Source organism: Nyctereutes procyonoides, unplaced genomic scaffold (genome assembly GCF_905146905.1).
Source record: "Nyctereutes procyonoides isolate TBG_1078 unplaced genomic scaffold, NYPRO_anot_genome, whole genome shotgun sequence".
Lineage (NCBI taxonomy): Eukaryota > Metazoa > Chordata > Mammalia > Carnivora > Canidae > Nyctereutes > Nyctereutes procyonoides.
In genome coordinates, this window is record NW_026575146.1 from 5656162 (window position 1) to 5675842 (window position 19681).

The 19681-nt window shown below is 43.5% G+C and overlaps 1 protein-coding gene and 1 pseudogene across 1 annotated transcript in view; both read left to right on the forward strand.

The window, feature by feature from the left end:
• The window catches only part of SASH1 (SAM and SH3 domain containing 1), a 194721-nt gene extending 180629 nt beyond the window's left edge, over positions 1 to 14092 (forward strand). The window contains 3 exon segments of the mRNA XM_055309950.1: positions 8613 to 9715; positions 11075 to 11206; positions 12348 to 14092. Coding sequence (XP_055165925.1) covers positions 8613 to 9715; positions 11075 to 11206; positions 12348 to 12611 — 1499 coding nt within the window. The 3' untranslated portion in view covers positions 12612 to 14092.
• Positions 14093 to 14744: 652 nt separating this feature from the next.
• Positions 14745 to 18217, forward strand: LOC129499778 (proline-rich protein 3-like; annotated as a pseudogene).
• Positions 18218 to 19681: the final 1464 nt, after the last annotated feature.

Consider the following 19681-nt stretch of genomic DNA (forward strand, 5'->3'; position numbering starts at 1 on the left):
CTGGGGGTTTGAACAGAGATTTTACAAGCACAAGACTTTGGTCAAATGACTTCACACCTCTGAGCCCCCTCACCACTGAAATAGTAAATGAGCATCTTTCTTACAGATTGTTCTAAGAGTTAAACAAAGTAAGGATATATTAATACCTAGGCTTTTTTAAACACGGACTACAAATTGTTAAGTGTTTGGACATGCCCAGTGAAGCAAACTTTCTTGTCCTCTTGTGGATCACGATTGCATCACTCCTCTGATGAACAGATAGATTTGGCAGTGGTATGTCAAGATGACAGTGCAAAAACATCTAAATCCATACCGCAATACAGCAAAAAGACTGACTTTATCCAAAAGTCTTTGCTTCATTTCTGTGGAAGCTAAATCTCTGAATAAGCATAGGCTATATGATTAAATATTAAAATACTACATTTTTGTCTTTAAAAAAAAAATTTCAAATTTCAGACCAGCTAGACATAACTACATACATCTAATATGGTACTTCCTTCTCCCACAGAGAGCATTACAGGGGCTCATTGTTATGTCCCCACCCTTCACATCAGTAGGCCAGGCCTACCCATGGCCTACTTCCTGGAAATTATTAGAGAATATGTTTTTGCCCTTAACTGGAGCTCTGAGCGCCAGCCATACCCACTGCAAATGACAAACTCAATCTCAATCAGTAGTTTACTTATAATATATTCTTCATAATTATACACACATAGATGTTCAACAGACAGATTTTGGAACAAACAGGATCAGCCATAAACTTTATTTTGAAAACAAGCATAACAGTATACAAGCAAGGTATAACATTGCCAAACTCCACAACTCAAATCAAAAAGCACTTCAGAAGCAAGAGGTTTTCAAAATAGGTATGACTTTTTTTTTTTTTTTTTTCATCTTTTCTGCCTGGTCCACTTAACAGTTAAGAACATGGTCTCTCTCCACCCCACCCCACCCCCTTTGTTAAAGCTGTTCTAGTTCTCACTAGGAAAGTATTTTCATTGAAAGTAGAGATAAATGCGAGATGCATTTAAAGGAGCCAGTGCTTGTTCTGCAACTGTTAAGCCCTGGTCTGTGGAGTTGGCAGCCAGTCTCAGGGGGGCCCCAGGGCCTTGGCGCTGGGAGGGATGGTGGCCACGGTGGGGGCGGGGGTGGTAGCAACATGTCTGGGCTTTGCCTTGAGCCATCTCAACACTAGCTTTGATCTTTTTGTAAATGAAGCTTCATTAAAAAGGATACACCTGATTTGAAAAGTATGGTTTTCTGAAAAAGGATGATTCTGTTACCATTATGAACTTGGCAATCATCTTTTCCTTTCTGACCTCTTCTCCTAGTGCATAGTCTGCAGTGTCTGCTCCTCCTGACTGCCATGTGAGGCAAATAAATTGCATCCAAAATACCTGCAGCTGTAAAACCTAAATTGTGTGTCTCCTATGTCCTTTTCTTTTCACAGTAAAAACCAGCATTCGAGTTTTGGGAGCTATTAGGTCCTTAAGGAAAACAATTTACCAGGTCAGCCATCCATCAGGGTCACAAAGGCAGCAGTATCTTAAAAGCCTCTGCGCCATGGCCTGAGTGCAGAGCAATTACTGAGGCAGAGGGTGATCTGAAGGCCACGTGTCTTATTTCCTCCCTGTCCTCACAGGGAGGCCCTCAGTAGGAAATTTCAGGAAGCTTACTTGTCTCACACAGGCATCTGACATTAAATGGGGTCAGGTGCATTCCATTTTACCATGGGTGGCTCTGATGTCCTCTTGCCCCCCGACTCCTTTTATAGCAAGAAACGTAACTACTGTTAAAGACCGTTGTAAAGGATCCCCTAAAGTCCTGTCGAACACATGAAGACCATCATGAAAAATGCCCAGGGTTGATAGTTGCTATTTAATCCTATCAAGTAGCCCATCTGTTAAAATATTGAGCACCTACCAAAGCAAAGCTTTTTAAACTGCAAATTGCAGTTCATTAGTGGACTGTAAAATCAGTTTAGAAAGTCACAGAGAGTAGTTTTATAAAATAGAAAATACCAGGGTGCATTCCAAAGGTAAGAGTGGTATTGTTACTTGTAATCTTTGTTTCATTATGTCTCTGTGTGTACTGGATGAATGTATAATGTGTTTCTTACTGTAGGTCATAATTAAAAAAAAAATAGTTTGAGAGCCATTATGAGCTCAAAACCAGGACTGGACTGGGGTTCTCCCAGTGAGTGGGCAGGGTGTGGACTTTACAGAGGTACTCACTGTCAGGTACTCACTTATACCTGCCTGACCCTGACAGCAGTCACCTCCACTTGTGCCCCCTAGGCACTTTGCTCACCTCACCCTAATCCCAATTCTGATGAGCATTTTGGGGACTTCAAAATTTGATCCATGAACTCTGCCAAAATGTTTTATCAATTTGGGAAGATAGTGGTTCTCCCTAAATCCTAGTGTTACAGCAGCCTGTGTTAAGATGGCACTGAAAACTCACCTAGGGGACTTCTGGAAGGTGGCAGAGTAGGAGGATCCTAAGCTTACCTTGTCCCATGGACACAACTAGGTAACAGCCACATCAATGCATCCAACCCAGAATACAACCCAACAATGGGCAAAACAGACTTTCCAGTTGAGTGGAGACATGGTCAGGAACCAAACTCCTGGTGAAACTAACCACAAACAGGAGGAACTCCATAAGCACCAGAGAATGGAGAACAGACCCCACACCAGGCACCCTAGACATGGGGGGGGGGGCTACAATGAGAAGATGAGTCTCCACCATCTGGCTTTGAAAACCAGTGGGTCTTAGCTTTGTGAGTTTTTAACAACCAGCTGGACTTAACTCCAGGTACTTTAAAAATCAGTGGCCCAGCTCCAGGAGAGCTGAGGGTGACAGGAAATAGTCCTGGCCCTGAAAGAGTTAGCATAACAAACAACCTTGCTGAGATATGGCATAGAAGCAGCAGTCTGAAAAGCACCTGGGGTATGCATGCAGGAGATTTACTTAATAATCTCAGAATTGGTGCTGGAGAGACCGGGATCTTTAGGAGACTTCTCCAAGAACAAAAGAGCTGGCTGGTGCCATTGCCTCCACCTCCACCTGGACTACCTGCAGGAAACAGAGTGAAGACTCTCCACCTACCTTGCTAACACCATGCACCCTGCCCCCAGGTTCTCCTGTGAACTTGCTCCATCCAGACCACCTCAGTTGGCAGGACTCCCTCCAAAGCAGAGCTTGCCAGGTCTCATCCTATAAGCAGCCTTGGCAGGGATTGTTGCCTCTGAAAAATGATTCGTTGCCCCACAGAGAGGGGAAGATAACCACACACCCCACTATACTCAGTCCCAGCAGCCAAACCTTATAAATACCAGTGCAGAGTGATTGCCCTACCAATCAATGCATCTGCAGTCCTGGCAGGCATCTGGCCTGACTACCAGCCCTGCCCACCAACAAAAACTTCTCAGAACAATGCAAGGAGAACACTCTGTAGTTGAGTATGACTGCAGCTCTTGCAAATGGGCAGAGAGTAAGCATCTGATCTGACTGCTACCACCACCCAACTGCAAGCCCATGACCACCCAGACTGATCTCTTAGCATAGGGACCAAACCCAGCCCACCACAGGCAAAGTAGACACAACCAACTGGACTGAAGGCAAATGAGGCTGAGCCACAACAGTAGGGTACACTCAGTTCACATAGAAGACACCCTTGAAGCTTCTGGTTGAGGTGAACTAGGGACATTGTGCTATAGGGCACCACAGGACCTCTCCTTCAAAAGGTTACATAAGGAGACATAACTGACTTTCCTAATAAGTACAAACAAATGCAGTGTTAGACAAAATAAGGAGATAGAAGGATATGTCCCAAATGAAAGAACAGGACAAAACCACAGCCAAAGAGCTGAATGAAACAGATAAGTAATATGCCTGAAGAATTAAAAATAATGGTCATAAAGATACTGGATTTGAGAAGAGTAGAAGATCCCAGATCTTCAACAAAGATGGAAAATATGAAAAAGAACCAATCGGAGATGAACTCAATCATTGAAACTTTAAGTAACTAGAAGGAATCAGTAGTAGATTAGAGGAAGCAAAGAATGGATCAGTGAGCTGGAAGACAGAGTATTGGTAAGTAACCAAGCTGAACATCAAAAAGACAAAAGAAAAAGTGAGAATAGGTTAAGGGAACTCAGAGACATAATCAAGTAATAACTTCACATTATAGGGATCCCAGGAAGAGAAAAGGGGGCAGAAAATTGATTTTAAGAAATAATAGCTGAAAACTTCCCAAATCTAGGGAAAGAAACAGACATCTGCCTCCAGGAGGCAGAGAGAGCGCTCAACAAAATCAATACAAGGAGGTCCACACAGAGATACATAATAATTGGCAAAAAGTGCTAACAAAGAGAATCTTTAAAGCCGCAAGAGAGAACAGTTACATATAAGGAAAACCCCATAAGGCTATATCAGCTGAGTTTTCACCAGAAACATTGCAGGGGCCAGAGGGAATGGCATGATATATTCAAAATGCTGAAACAACAACAAAAAAAATTGCAACCAAGAATGCCCTACCCAGCATGGCTATTATTCAGAATAGGAGGAGAGCTAAAGTGTTTCTCAGACAAACAAGGTAAGTTAATCACCACTTAACCAGCCTTACAAGAAACACTAAAGGGAATTAAGTAGAAAGAAGATGCTATAATCAGGAATAAGAAAATTATGAAAGGAAAAAATTTCACAGGTAAATACAAATATAAAAGTAGAAGATCAATCATTTACAAAACCAGTACAGAGGTTAAAGCACAAAAGCAGTACAGTCAATTGTATCTGTAAAAATCAGTCAAGCAATGCACAAAATAAGATGTAAAGTATGACATCATATACATAAAACATGGGGTTTAGAGGTGGAAGGAGTAAAAATTTAGTGCTTTTAGAATGGTTTCAAATTTAAGTGACCATCAAATTAATATAAACTGCTAGGTGCATAGGATGTTCCATATCAAATTAATGGTAACCACAGATCAAAACTTATAACAGATATGTAAAAATGAAGGGAAAAGAATTATGGCATATCACTAGAGAAGGCTATCAAAACATCAGGGGAGAGAGTAAGAGAAGAAAGGAACAAAGAACTAAGACAACTATAAAATAAGGAACAAAATGGCAATAAGTACATACTTATCAGTAATTAATTTGAATGTAAATGGACTCAATGCTCCAGTCAAAAGATGTGGCATGATTGAATATATAAAAAAGCAAGACCCACCTATATGTGACCTACAAGAGACTTGCTTCAGACCTACCTAAAGACACAGAGTGAAAATGAAGGAATAGAAAAACACTTACCGTGTTAATGGATGTGAAAAAGAAAGCTGGGGTAGCAATATTTATATTGGAACAAACTGACTTTCACACAAACAGTGTAACGAGACAAAGCAGTACTCTCTATAAAGAGAACAATCCAGTAAGAGTATATAACAATTGTAAATATTTATGCACCCATCATGGGAGAACCTGCATATATAAAGCAATATTAACAGATATAAGGGAAGACATTGGCAGGAATACAGTAATAGGGGGCTTGAACCCATGGATAGATCATCCAGACAGAAAATCAGCAAAGGAACAGTGGCTTTGAATAACACAATGGGTCAGATGGACCTAATAGATATATTCAGAACATTCCACCCAAAAACAGAATACACATTCAGGTGCACATGGAACATTCCAGAATAGATCACATGTTAGGCCACAAAGCAAGTCTCAACAAAGTCAAAAAGACTGGAACAATATCAGGCATCTTTTCCAACCACAAAGGTATAAGACTAGAAATTAACCACAAGAAAAAGTCTGGAAAGAATATGAATACATGGAAGCTAAGTAACAAGCTATGAAACAATGAATAGGTCAATGAAGAAATCAAAGAGCAAATCGGCAAATACATTGAGACAAATGAAAATGCAAATACAATGGTCCAGAATCTTTGGGATGCAGCAAAAGCTGTTCTAAGAGGGAAGTTTATAGCAATACAGGCCTACCTCAGAAAGCAAGAAAGATCTCAAACAACCTAACCTTACATCTAAAGGAGCTAGATAAAAAAAAGAAAGCCCAAAGCCAGTAGAGGAAGCAAAGATAGAGCAGAAATAAAAGAAAGAGAGGTTTAAAAAAAAAAAAAAGGAACAGATGAAATCAGGAGCTGGTTCTTTGAAAAGATCAAGAAAATTGATAAACTATTAGCCAGACTCATCAGAAAGAGAGGATGCATATCAGAAATGGAGGCGAAAGAACAGCTGACACCACAGAAATACAAAGGATAAGAGAATATTATGATAAATTATATGCCAACAAATTAGACAACCTAGAAGAAATGGATAAGTTCCTACAAACCTAACCTTTCCAAGACTGAATCAGGAAGAAATAGAAAATTTGAACAGACCATTTACTAGCAATGAAATTGGAAGGCATCTTGCTCAACACTATACCACCAACAATGCCATTGATTCAGTAATAAAAATATACTCAACCAGGGGTGCCTGGGTGGCTCAGTCAGTTAAGCCTCTGACTCTTGATTTTGGCTCAGGTCATGATTTCCAGAGTTGTGAGACCCAGCCCCGAGTGTGGAGCCTGCTTAAGAATCTCTCTTCCCCTTCCTCCCTGACTTGAGTGTGTGTGCTCTTAAAAAAATCTAAAATAGAATAAAAAAAAAAAAAAAACTCAACGAGAAAAGGTCCAGGACCCAATGGCTTCACAGGTGAATTCTACCAAACATTTAGAGAAGAGTACCATATGATCCAGTAATTTCACCACTTAGGTATTTACACAAAGAAAATGAAAACACTAATTTGAAAAGATAGATATATTCCTATGTTTATTATAGTAGTAATCGTGAAGATATAGAATAACCCATGTCCACTAATAGATGGATAAAGAAGATGTGCTATATAGGCACAACACACAATCTTACTCAGACATTAAAAAAATAAAAAGAACAAAATCTTGTCATTTGCAACAACATGAATGGACCTAAAGGGTATAATGCTAAGTGAGATAAATCAGAGAAGACAAATACCATAGGATTTCACTCTTACGTGGAATATAAGAAACAAAATGAACAAAGGGAGACAAATACAGAGAACAAAGGGGAGGTGGGTGAAGGGATGGGTGAAAAAAATGGGATTAAGAGTACACCGATGAGCGCTGAGAAACATACAGAATCATTGAATCACTGTATTATACACCTGAAACTAATAGAACACTGTGCATGAACTGCTTGAAAAGAAAACACACCACCTGGAGTGCTGAATGCAGCGACTCCTGAGCTCCAGGAAACATCTGAGTCCTCCCATAAGTCCTGAAGGTTTTTCTTTCCTGTTAATAAGCTTTTTACATCCAAACATGTTCAGGAATTTCATTCTCCAAACTGTTTTTGGATTGGTAAGGATTTCACAGATAACAGTGACAGATGTAAAGCTCAAAAGCATCCAGATGTACCTGCTGAAGAACTACAGAAGCTGGCAAACCATTCTTTACCTGCAAGGTGAATTCAGGGATCTTTCCAATATAAGCAGAATGAGGAAGTGTAATCTCTACATACAGTTTCTATTAACAGTTAAAGGGAAGGGAAGAAAGCCTTTAGTTACAAGATAGTGGACTTTCAGAGTACAGCCAGCCAGTTCTTTGTACCTTCCAAACCTGATGTGGGTTTTACATTTTTATGGAATACTAGGGTCATCTGAGGTACTATTCTCCTTAGGCATTTCAGCCCATCATCAAAGAACACATCAAATGTGGGATTAACCAAAATATAGCAAAGGACAGTTAATTATGGGGTGTGTGTGTGTGTTAAAAGTACTGATGAAGACTAAGCATTTAGCACACAGGCCCTGACCACAGGGTAAATTCTCAGCAAAGCTTATCAAGCAATACTAGCAGTTGATCTCAAACACCATCAAATTAATAGACGATGTCTGGTTAATAAGTTCAGTGATAGCTGACGATTGATTTTAATCAGAGCTGGCACCTCCCTGGAAATTAGAACCATATCAGTATTTTATAGATTGTCAAAATACTCCCATTAGCTTGTTTACTTACTTGAACCAAGGTTGGTTGACTGTTTCAAGGATCTATCTACTTCACACATACCAATGAACCGGTGACAGGGGGAGCTTAGGGGACGGTGTGCTTGGTGAGTTCTGTGGTCACCAGCGAGCCTTAGGGAGCACGGGTGGAATTCAGTACGCCGGCCCCTCACAACCCTGACCCTGGGAAACTGCCCTCCCAAAACCAAAATCCCACTGTATGGTTTCTGAACCGGGTACCGGTGATCCAGACTCTTCTATACTGACTGCACCTGGGAACAGACGTTAGGCCTAGACTTATCTTCCTGCCTGACACAGCCTATTTCTTTCTCTCATGACAATTAATTTCAGTCTCTACGAGTCCATTAATAAGTCTGGAAACTCTAAAAATAAAAATGGGACCCGAATAATCCTGTACCACCCAACATCATAAATGGGGATTTTTCTGTCCTTAGTACCATTCAACTGCGGGACATAGGAGTGGGGAGATTTCAATTACGTCAGCACGTCTTTACAGGAGTTTGATTTCTTAAAATGATTGTAAAATACGTCCTTGTCTCACAGGCAAGACTCGGAAGACGGGCCTTCTCTCGGTCAAGTCGTCAACGGAGTCCAGCTTGAAGTCCTTCACCAGGAGTCAGCGGGGCAGCTACCCGACCCTGCCTTTAACGAAGTCGGCAGATGCCCTGAAGCAGGGGGACGAGGGCAGGCTGGGCAGCGGTCCGCCCGCCCACGCCTCTAAGTGCTGTGACCAGCCGTGTGTGACTGGTTCCAGCAAAAACCGAAGAAGCCTCCCTGTTTCCATCTGTCGGAGCTGTGAGACCCTGGAGGACCCCCAGCCTGTGGAAGCATGGCCCCGATCCCACTCCCTGGACGGCCTTCAAGGAGAGCCTGCCGCTGAGAAGGACGTGCCTGGCAAGGTGACACAACCTTCCCCTCAGACTGTACCGCAAGTGCCACAAAAGACAACCCCCTCCGTCGCAAAGGCTCAAAGCCCCAAACGAGATCCTGCTGTTGACAATGCACTGCTACTGACCCAAAGCAAGAGATTCCCTGAACCTCAGAAGACAGCTACTAAGAAACCGGAGGGCCCCGTCGCGGCCCCTGCCGGGGGCACGTCACCTCCTCCGTGCCTGCCCAGAAGCTACGATGCTCAGCCTCCCGGGGTGAAACACGGTTTAGCAAGGACGCCTCTGGAGGGTCACAGGAAGGGACTCGATTGCGAAGGCCCGCATCACCCCCTGGGCACCAAAGAAGGCCCAGATGCTGAGCAGCGGGGCCCCGAGGCCAGAGCACAGGCCAAACCGCCCGCACAGCCTCCGCCCGTCCCGGCCAAGAAGAGCCGAGAGCGCCTGGCCAACGGACTCCACCCCGCCGCCGACGCGCCCAGCCTGCCGGCTAAGAAGGGCAGCCCCGGTGACTGTCCCTCCCCTCAGGCCTCTAGTTGCCCCTCAGGACAGGAGCCCGGCAGCCCGCCCAGCGCCAGACCACCGCCCTGGCTGTCAGAGCTCCCGGAGAGCGCGAGCCTCCAGGAGCACGGCGTCAAGCTGGGCCCGGCTCTGAGCAGGAAGGTCTCCTGCGCCCGGGGCCTCGACCTGGAGATGCTCACCGAAAACAAGCTACGAGCCGAGGGCATCGATCTCACCGAGGAGCCATATTCGGATAAGGTACCGAGGGCTCTGCAGGCCCCTGCTTTTTGTAGGTCGGGCAGCCAGGTGAGAAGAGGCCCCCGGGGCCTGGCCTGGCGGCGGGAGGCCTAGAAGCCTGAGCATGGCCTCTGCTGCCCGGCGCCGGGATGAACGGGAGCCGAGTCCAGATAAAACACAAATGCAGCCTTGGACTTTTCCGTTCTTGTCTCTATTTTTCCCCTCCTCTTTGGCTTACTTTTAATTTTTGGCAGCCGTACTTTGCAGGGAGAACAATCAGGGAGTACTAGAACTGGTTCCAGAAAAGGCCGGCTCAGTGGGCAGACCTGACGTGCAGTTTCCATGTCTCACTGAACGCTTATGTGTGTAGATGTCAACAAATCCCCATTTCCTGTTTGTTTGGGTTCTTTTAAAAGATTTTATTTATTTATACATGAGAGACAGAGAGAGAGAGGCAGAGATATAGGCAGAGGGAGAAGCAGGCTCCATGCAGGGAGCCCGACATGGGACTCGATCCTGAGACTCCTGGATCACACCGTGGGCCAAAGGCAGGCGCTAAACCACTGAGCCACCCAGGCGTCCCCTCATTTCCTGTTTGTAAAACAGGATTAATAATAACCTACATAACTACCTTCCTTAGGTATTATTAGGAGAAAATAAATTTGAAAATACTTTGAAAACTGTAGAACCCTTTTCAAACATAATTATATCATATAATTGTATGAGTAACGGGGGGAATGATTATATGAGCTATCCCACTGTACCAAAGACACTGAGAAAACTCATTTAAGCTCATATAATGAAAACTCCTTGCTTATTGGGGGGAAAAAAAGATCTAGAAATGTGTATTTTGTTATAATGCATTCCTGGGAGTCCCTGTTACAAAATTCTTTTGACCCTCCACCCTCTTCTCCTCCTCCTTGATATTGAGTGAAATAACCCTTTAGAATGGAAAGCAGTGAGAACCGCACTCTACAATAAACGGTGGCCTCGGGCCTGGAAGGATAAGACAGAGCGCAAACAGCAGACTACCTGTAGAGCACGAGTTTGCTCTTCTCCCCTGCGTTTAGGAGATGGTCTTCAGAACCACTGCGCAAAATGATCTGGTGAAGTGAGGGGAGGTCGCTGGCTCACATATACAAGACAACTGTGTTCTGCTTTACTTACATTTCAAAACCTTTTCCTAGAGCTCATCAGTACCTGAAAGATTAAAACATCAACATATTCTCTCCAAAACATCCATCTTGACTATAAATATATTAATTTCAAATGAAAACTTTTGGTGATACTTCCCAGTAGCTGCCTGTGTCTTATCCTACCTGCGGTTGCTGTTCTTAGAGATAGAATTCCTTGATGCCACGTTTCTCTTGTCCCCTGCAGCACGGCCGCTGTGGGATTCCCGAAGCCCTGGTGCAGAGATATGCAGAAGACTTAGATCAGCCCGAGAGGGACGTCGCCACCAACATGGACCAGATCCGCGTGAAGCTGCTTCGGAAGCAGCACCGCATGGCGGTGAGCAGCTGGCACCTGGGGTCTCCCCTTGCTCAGCTTCTGAAATCCATGTAGTTATAGCACTTATGATGAGGATACTGGCAACCGCTAAGTACCCGGGGTTTGTTTCAGCTATCAGGAGACACTAGAGGGAAAGTAATATTCAGCCTACAAAGTCTTAAAAATACAGTTTTGGCAAGAAAAAAATTAAAATTATCCATAATCCTAGCACTGGAAAGAAGTTAAAAAAAAAAATCTGGTCATTTCACTGCACCTACAATAGTAGATGTATAGTTTTGAAACCTGTTTTCAGTTATCAGATCATGGCTCTTTTACCAAACATTCTTTTATATTATCAATAGGTCAGAATGCTCTGGTAAATGTGCCCTTACTTAGCCAGTCCTATTTTTGAAACACTTAAGTTTTTCGCCAACTTATTATTTCAAAAAAGTTTAGTAAAGAACTCCCCTGTTAACATATAATAAAACTTTGTAGACTCCCAAGGTTAATTTCTGAGTATATATATTCCTTTAGGACGGTTTGCTTACAAAAGCCTGCACAAAATCTCAAGGATTTGCACCCTCGTTAGTAAACCATCTTCCTGAAAGATAAGCATTTGGTCTTCTCAGAAGTCGAGTGTAAATGTCCATTTCCCCGCCCTAGCCATCACTTGGTATTATTGTATTTTAATTTCTTTAGAACTACATTGATGAAGTATTTTATTTTCTGGTTAATGTAGATTCAAAGTACAATGGAAAATCTGTTTTATAAAGACTCTACTCACTGGGTATCTTACTTCCTACACTACTGCACAGGCCTGCCTCTTTAATCACCTAGGGATTTCCTTAGAGAGCATATCACCACACAAGACAAAAGAGCAGGTTATAGAAATACTTGAGTTTGGAGACTTGAAGACATAATTAGGGTTAGATCTAATTCCAAGTACTTTCTAGAACCTGAAAAACTTCCTTGAAGATGCGTCTCACCTTTGAGAAGCTGAGAAAGAATTCTAGATGCTACTCTTGGTCTTTGACATCTCATGGCATTGGCACTTCCTAATAGCCTGTCAATGTAGTATTTAAGTAGCATTCCTATTAGGAGTATAAGAAACCCTCCAGGGGCCTGTGTCAAGTCTTTAAAATTGCTTTCTTTATTTATCCAGATCCCAAGTGGTGGACTCACAGAAATCTGTAGAAAGCCCCTCTCTCCTGGATGCGTTTCGTCTGTGTCGGATTGGCTGGTTTCCATCGGTCTGCCCATGTACACCAGCGCCCTCACTGAAGCTGGGTTCAGCACACTGGGCCAAGTGCCTTCTCTGTCCCACACTTGCCTTCAGGAGGCCGGCATTACAGAGGAGAGACACATAAGCAAGCTCGTGTCTGCAGCCAGACTCTTCAAACTGCCCCCAGGCCCTGAGGCCATGTAGCCAGGCCCATAATGGAGCTCCCTGGACAAGAGCCACCCTTTCACTGTGCTTATGCTAATGCAAATCCTCCTCCTCGGGACATGCAGACCAGATCCAGAAGAAAGGCCTAGTGTATGGCCACACAGAGCACGAAACCTTGGCATAGGACTGATGACCCTCTCTTCTCCAGAAAGGCCCCCTCGAGGAAATTGGTGTGGTTCTCTTTGACCCCCAAAGAAAAGACAAGCACTTATTTTTATTTTCAGAACACAAAAGAACCAGGATGCCAACTTGCCACATATGCTGTGCCTCCAGTCCCGTCTTGGTGTGCTGGGAGAGGGCTGGGAGCAGAGGGAGGGGCAGCCTGTTTCGTTCCTGGTAACGCCCTTGCCCTTCCATCTGTCACCCTGCAGGATACCTGAGGGCCAGACGGGCTTTATCTAGGCCAAAGTAACAGACTCGGGAGTTATTGTACACTATTGACCATGCCTGTTTGTTCTAAAGTAAGAAAATCTGGCTGCACTAGGAAAAAAGAAAAAAAAAAAAAAAAGGCCTGTTCTCCTTTAAGTAAACAAGAGACATTTTAATAATTGCTTTCTAGCAATCAGCTTTTATTTGCCTTAATATAAGCTTTGAAGCAGTTATCTTAGTGTTCACTACCCTGTAACCATAGTTTCCAATCTTCAGCTTAGACTGCCATCTAACATGTGAGATGTTTTCAGCAAAAAAAAAAAAAAAATGGGCTTTTCTAATTGCCTCATTCTAACATGGCTTATTTTATAGGGGTGTTTATCAGGCACAAACTTCATGTTGGCTTTCAGTTTTTACACTAACTATAAATCCAGTAAAAAGCTATCTGAAATTCACAGAGATCAGGTGTGTATGTGGGTGTGCGTGCATGTGCGTGAGTGTGTGTGTGTATAGTAACTACCTTCATTTTAATCAGTTTAGTTTTGTTTACCATGTTGGTCATCGTGCTGCAGTATTGACTTGGATCCTGACCACGTCCATCCCAAAATTCAGTCATCAGTTAACAGGTCACCTTTGCAAAGTCATTGTAAGGTTGAATATTTCAGAAAGATCTTTTTAAAAGGGAAGTGATTTATAAGATGTTAAAAGGGTTTTCTTTTTTCACTTTTATAATTAAGTTTTCCTTCCTTTCATATTGAGATAATTCTTTAAATTTGGATAAAAGTTCATTTTGGAGCTAGATAAACTACATTACCCATGTATTAATAAGCATTTGCATATCTTCAGTTGTTTTCCAACTGACTGTAGCATTTCCCATCTTTTAGTCTGGGGTCTAATTTTTCTAGCACACAAATTTAGAAAACTAAATTAAGGTTTCTGTTGCTTACTAAATGAATTTCCTTTACATTCTTAATCATCAGAACTATTTTAAGCACTGAATGTGATCACTTACAATAGAAACACTTTGAACACAAAGCCTTGATCAAAAGCTCTTAAACACTCATTAAAATGATTTCCCTCAGTGCGGGCGGGGGGGGGGGGGGGGGGGGGTGTAATTTTATTCATTACAAAGCCATCTTCAGCATTTGCTCTATGTACTTGGATCCATGTTTCTGAGGGAAAAGATATGCTCAGGTGATCTATTTTTTCATGCTTTGGTACACATTTTAAAAATATGCTTCTTCAACAATATTCACCTTCTAGAAGATGCCATGTGAAGAAGTTGTGAAAATGCAGAAAAAGGTAAAGCTGCCAATTTTCTACTGAAATCTCTAAAATAGCCCATTTTTACCATCTTGGGTTGTGCACACAGCCCACATGGAATGTAGTGGCTGCAGGTCTCTCCTGTGACCACGCCGCTGAAACATATCTCTCATGCTGAGGTGGACGTGGGTGCGAGGCCACACACTCCTCCTGCTGCCCAGTGCCTTGGCATGACATTCTGCGATCCTGCTCATAGTTTAAACTTACCACACACAAGCCACACAGTAGATAATAAAGGAGGAGGAGAAATCTTATGTGTAGTTCCCAGTGTTCATTTATTTTCAGTGTAAGATTTTCTTTTCCATAAAAGTGGCGCCAGAAAAGGGAAAACTTTGGAGTTTTTGAGAATGCCAAATCATATTTTTGTCACTCTTCTTTGGAAGTCATTGCCTCTGCAGAGAAAAATCAAATTCAGGGACCATGAGTGATTTTCGGTGGGAAGATCGTCCTAATCTGAAAGGTCTTGAGGTTTTTACTTTATTGTTTTTAAAATACATATTTTTTTTCTTGTTAGTATTTGTTTGGTCTTCTTTTGCTTTAAACTTTAATTTGATCCTAGAAAAGCCTGAATGTTTGAGTGTGACATTTGACTAAGGTGGTTTAGGGGCCACCTGTCAGAAAGGCAGGTGTTAGGCATCAACAATACCCAGGTTTAATCAGTTGCACTTGATACAGAATGTGGAGGAAGGGTGAAAAGTGTTGTCTTTGGAAAGCACAAAAGAAACCTAGAAAGGCAGTTTGGCTCAGGTAGCTACACATCGGTTGTGTGTAATTTTTACTTTAAAGCTGTCTAGAAGGAAATGCAGCCAGCCCCAACCACTATTTACATTCCCAGATAACCGAGAAGCAGATACATTTTCATGGCCTTCCCTTCACAGCCCTTTTCTCTGTCCCGATCCCCGGTGTGGGTGAAATTGGAAATTACTAGTCTATGGCAAACCAGTTCCTGACATAGCAAAATTTGCTTTCATAACTGCAGCAAAAGAAATCAGTTCACCAAGTCAATGCTGCATGTGTGTACTGTATTATTTTCAGAAAATCTAGTAGTCTGAGTCCGAATTATCTTGATTTTAAATTGATAGAGAAAACAAACTGTCAAGCAAGTTATATAACAACTAACAACATTGCACTTTCTGTATATGAAATCAATATTTAAATAACTTATTTTTCTCCATTGCTGTTCTTAAACATTGTAAGTAGCTGTAATATACCAGTCCCAATATGTCCTTGCGATTGCTTCAGCCCAGGAAAGCTGTGTATTGTTTTAAAACTTGTAAAAATTATTGTGATGATTCACTTAGCAAAGAGAAAGGTGGACAGAAGGGTTTTCCTATGTATCAAAACTTGTCTATAATTATGTCCTCTATGTACCTAGAAAAAAAATAAATTTCTTCAGTTGACTATGCCTTTTTGTTGTTCCTTGGTATGAACGGAGTAGAAAGGAAACATAATTTACAAAGTGTATACGCACAGTTGTATTTAGTTACTTTGCCACATCACCAAAACTATCTGACATACACTCGTTCTCTTTGCCAATTTGGTTCCCCCCTCCCCCCAGATATTGCATAATCAGATCCTGTAACCACAGCATCTTAGACCAGAAGGAACTTCAGAAGTCATCTGTAGCCTAAGCCCATCATTTTCAAATGAAGTGGCTTGAGTTCACGTCGGTGGTTGACTCGCCCGGTATTCTACAGTTAAATGATAACAAAACCCAAACCTTTCATTGAGACACACACACACAAAAAAATCTAGGTTGGGATATTATAGGAATTGATTGACCTGACAATTTTTCAATGTTGGTGTACCCACAATTGATATAAAAACATGCTGTTTTAATTAGGAGGGACTGTGTAATAAAAATTTTGATTAGGTAATACCCATACTTGAGATTTAAAAAAAAAAAAAATCACCCTCTCTCTTCCTCCCAGCCACCTATTCCGGTCATTGCAGGTGAGTAATAGAACTGTCTTTGCCAATCTTTTTAGAACTGCTCCATATATTTACAAATATAACTGCTTATGTATTTTTCCATACAAGAATGATGACCTATTCTTCACACTTCTTCACCTTGATTTTACATTCAGTGTATCTTGGAGATCTTTCCATGTTGTGACTCCTCCATTCTCTTAAAGGCTGCATAACATGGTTATGCCAATAATTTAATCACCACTCGGTGAGAGGACAGTATCTTGCAGTTACAAAAAAACGCTGTTAGGGGATCCCTGGGTGGCGCAGCGGTTTGGCGCCTGCCTTTGGCCCAGGGCGCGATCCTGGAGACCCGGGATCGAATCCCACGTCAGGCTCCCTGTGCATGGAGCCTGCTTCTCCCTCTGCCTGTGTCTCTGCCTCTCTCTCTCTCTGTATGACTATCGTAAAAATAAAAAAAAACGCTGTTAGGAATACCCTTGTACCTACATCACTTAGCATGCAGAATTGTGTTAAAAGTACATGTATTTTAGGTTTTGATGGAATATTTTAAATCCACTGGTGGATTTCATTAGAGGAAACTACCATGATAGGTTTTGTTTATAAATCACTGTCTTACTCTCCTCCTAATCCATTTTGGGGTATTTCACACATCGTTAGTGTGGGGGTTCATGTGAAATGCTGCATTGTGTTAAAGAACTAGTCATAAGCCTCCAATCTTATCTCAAACTGACTCCTAAGATTTAACAGATCAATTCAAAGAAGATACTTCTTTATGATTCCTAAGAATCGCTGACCCCACTCTTGGCCTTAAGTGTTTGTTCTAGGGACACTTCATGTATGGACACTTACGTTGCATTCTCTTAGAGGTTACAGAGCACATTTGATTAGGGAATGGGGAAAACAGAAGGGTGGTTGTCATTCTTTAACCACATGTGCCATTTGGGAGACCTCAGAATGATGGCTTTCTTACTCCTAGCTAAGAAGACCCACAGCACCCTGTACCTAGTCCTTGGAGGATGTGCATGTGTGTGTGAGAGACAGGATGCATGCTCGCTCAAGTGTAGGTCTGGTCTTCTCATCAGGACTGTGGGCAGCCTTATTTGCAAGCATTCCCCTCACACAGCGCCCCTCCAACACTACACCAGGTGCTAAGAGCACTAGACACTTAGAGCGTCTTGAAAAGCACGAGAAAATAACTGAGAGACTGCCCTCCAAATCCTGCTGCAGCCATTGCCACAACCATGATTCCCAAACGAAAGAAGCAGAATCAGCAGGAGCCCCCGCTGCCAGAGCAGGAGGAGACCGGAGACAGGAGGATGGGAGTCCCATCGGACTACCCAGCCTTCTGGGCCCTCCCCCCGTGGCCAGTGGAAAGCCTGGTGACCCCAAGTCAGCCCCAAACTGGAATCCACCCCCATGTCCACCATCAGTCGAGTGGATAAGTTGTGTGTGCATGCAACGGGATGCTATGTGGCAATGAAAACGAACGAACTCCTGCTACAGGCAACCTGGATGAATCTCACAAAGACGGTGTTGAGTGAAAGGAGCCAGACAAACAGGAATGCAGACTCTCTTCACAGAGGTCCTCCAGGGTCAAGGGGACCAAGGACTCCACCACTGCTGAGCCTCCCACCTCCTCCCCCTCCTCCCAGGGGCAGAGGCCTGATCCAGGGAGGCGGCCCAGATGGTCGTGGCTGGTGGGGGGGCCAATACTGAACCTCCTTTTCCTGGACCGGGCCATGGGGGTCCTTCCAGAGGAGGCTTTCATAAAGAGCAGAGAAAACCCCAAAGGCTCAAAAGTTGGTCTCTTATCAAAAATACCTGCCCACCCAACAATGGCCCCCAAGTTATGGAAGACAAATCCAACTGCCCTGTCTGCCGACACTGCCAAAAAGGACCACTGTCGATATGAGGACCTCTGTGCCTTCTACCACCCAGGTGCCCATGGACCTCCTCTATGAGACCGTGCCCTCCCTCTGGGCTGAAAGAAGCCCTCTGACCTAGCAGCCATATTGCCCTGTGGGCCTGTGACGGCTACTGTGAGGCTGTTCTGCCCACCACCCTCAATCAGTGACACCCACCTCCATCTGCCACCTCCCCCATCTGGGGTCCAGAGTTGTGTTTCATCACTGGTGCCCAGAGAGTGGGCTTTCTTCTGATCCAGCCTCCAGAGACTCGCCTTCAGGACCCCACCTCTGCTCTCTTCAACTGCCTCCTGGATCCTCTTCCCCTTCACCAACTCACTGCTGAACAGGAAACCTCTTTGGTGCTGTTTCTTGTGCATCTGTCCACCCAGCCCTCAGTACTGCCCTCGATTCGTACGAGCCCTGGAGCAGTTTCCTACCATTCCCTTCTTCTAGATGCTGGTTTTAAATCATTTTTATGTGACAAACCCTACCCCCAGAGCTGCCAGTTGATCTGGGGTCAAGTATGGATGACTGGTGCAGAGATACTCCCTGGAAGGCCACCCTCCCAGCTTTTGGATTGTGTAGGTTCTGCGTCAGTAGCGTGATCCCCACCACTCTGGTCTGTGATCACTGTGCTTTGTGAAACTGTGCATCCCCTCGTACACAGCCTTTCTCAGTGTCCGTGGCATCACTGTGACTTCCCAACACTAGAGTAAGTTTTTCTGCCAAAATGAGTGAGGCTCTTGATGCCCTCTAGACTTTCCACACCTCCCAACATGGGAGAATTGTGAAACTTTCTGCAAGACTGCCTCCCTGGTCTCCCCATTCTCCTGGTGTTGGCTTTTCTGGGTTTGACACAAGCCCATGAGATGTCCTCTAAAGCCTCTTATGGGCTATCCTATCTCCTCTCCAGCCCACTTTAGTTGGAGTACGTCATTGTGAGGCCACCAGCCCTTTCATCTGAATTCTGTGAATCTCCACCTGGCCTACCCGTGGGTGAAACCTGGACGGTACTGTCGCCCTCGTCTAACCTTCTTCCCTACATCTCTGGCACTGGTTGTTTTCTGTGAAAATGGCAGTGAACAGGTTCGGTTTTGCACTGGCCCTAAGGAAATGGGTCAGGAGTTGTGTGGGCAAGAGGGAGGGATGAGAGCCATTGGAGAACTGAGAATGAATTTTTTTTTCTTTTTAACTTTTTTTTTATATTAGTAATAAATGCAGTGGAAACAAGAGAAAAGAAAGAAAGAAAATAACTGAGAAATTATCTCCTGCATCCTCAAACTGCAGATCCACTTGCCTCTCACCCTGACTGGATAATCTCTTCCTTCCCCCATTCAATAGAACACTTGGAAACCATCCACTGGGCCTCCTCTCTGGACCTTCTCTCAGCACACATCCTTACCTAGTTTTTCTCCTCCCTCCATCCATGACTACAGAGCTGTCCCTCCATCTGTCTAATCCTTCTGCCCATGCTCAGGATCCTGTCCAGGATTATAGCCATCGCACATTCCCTCACTT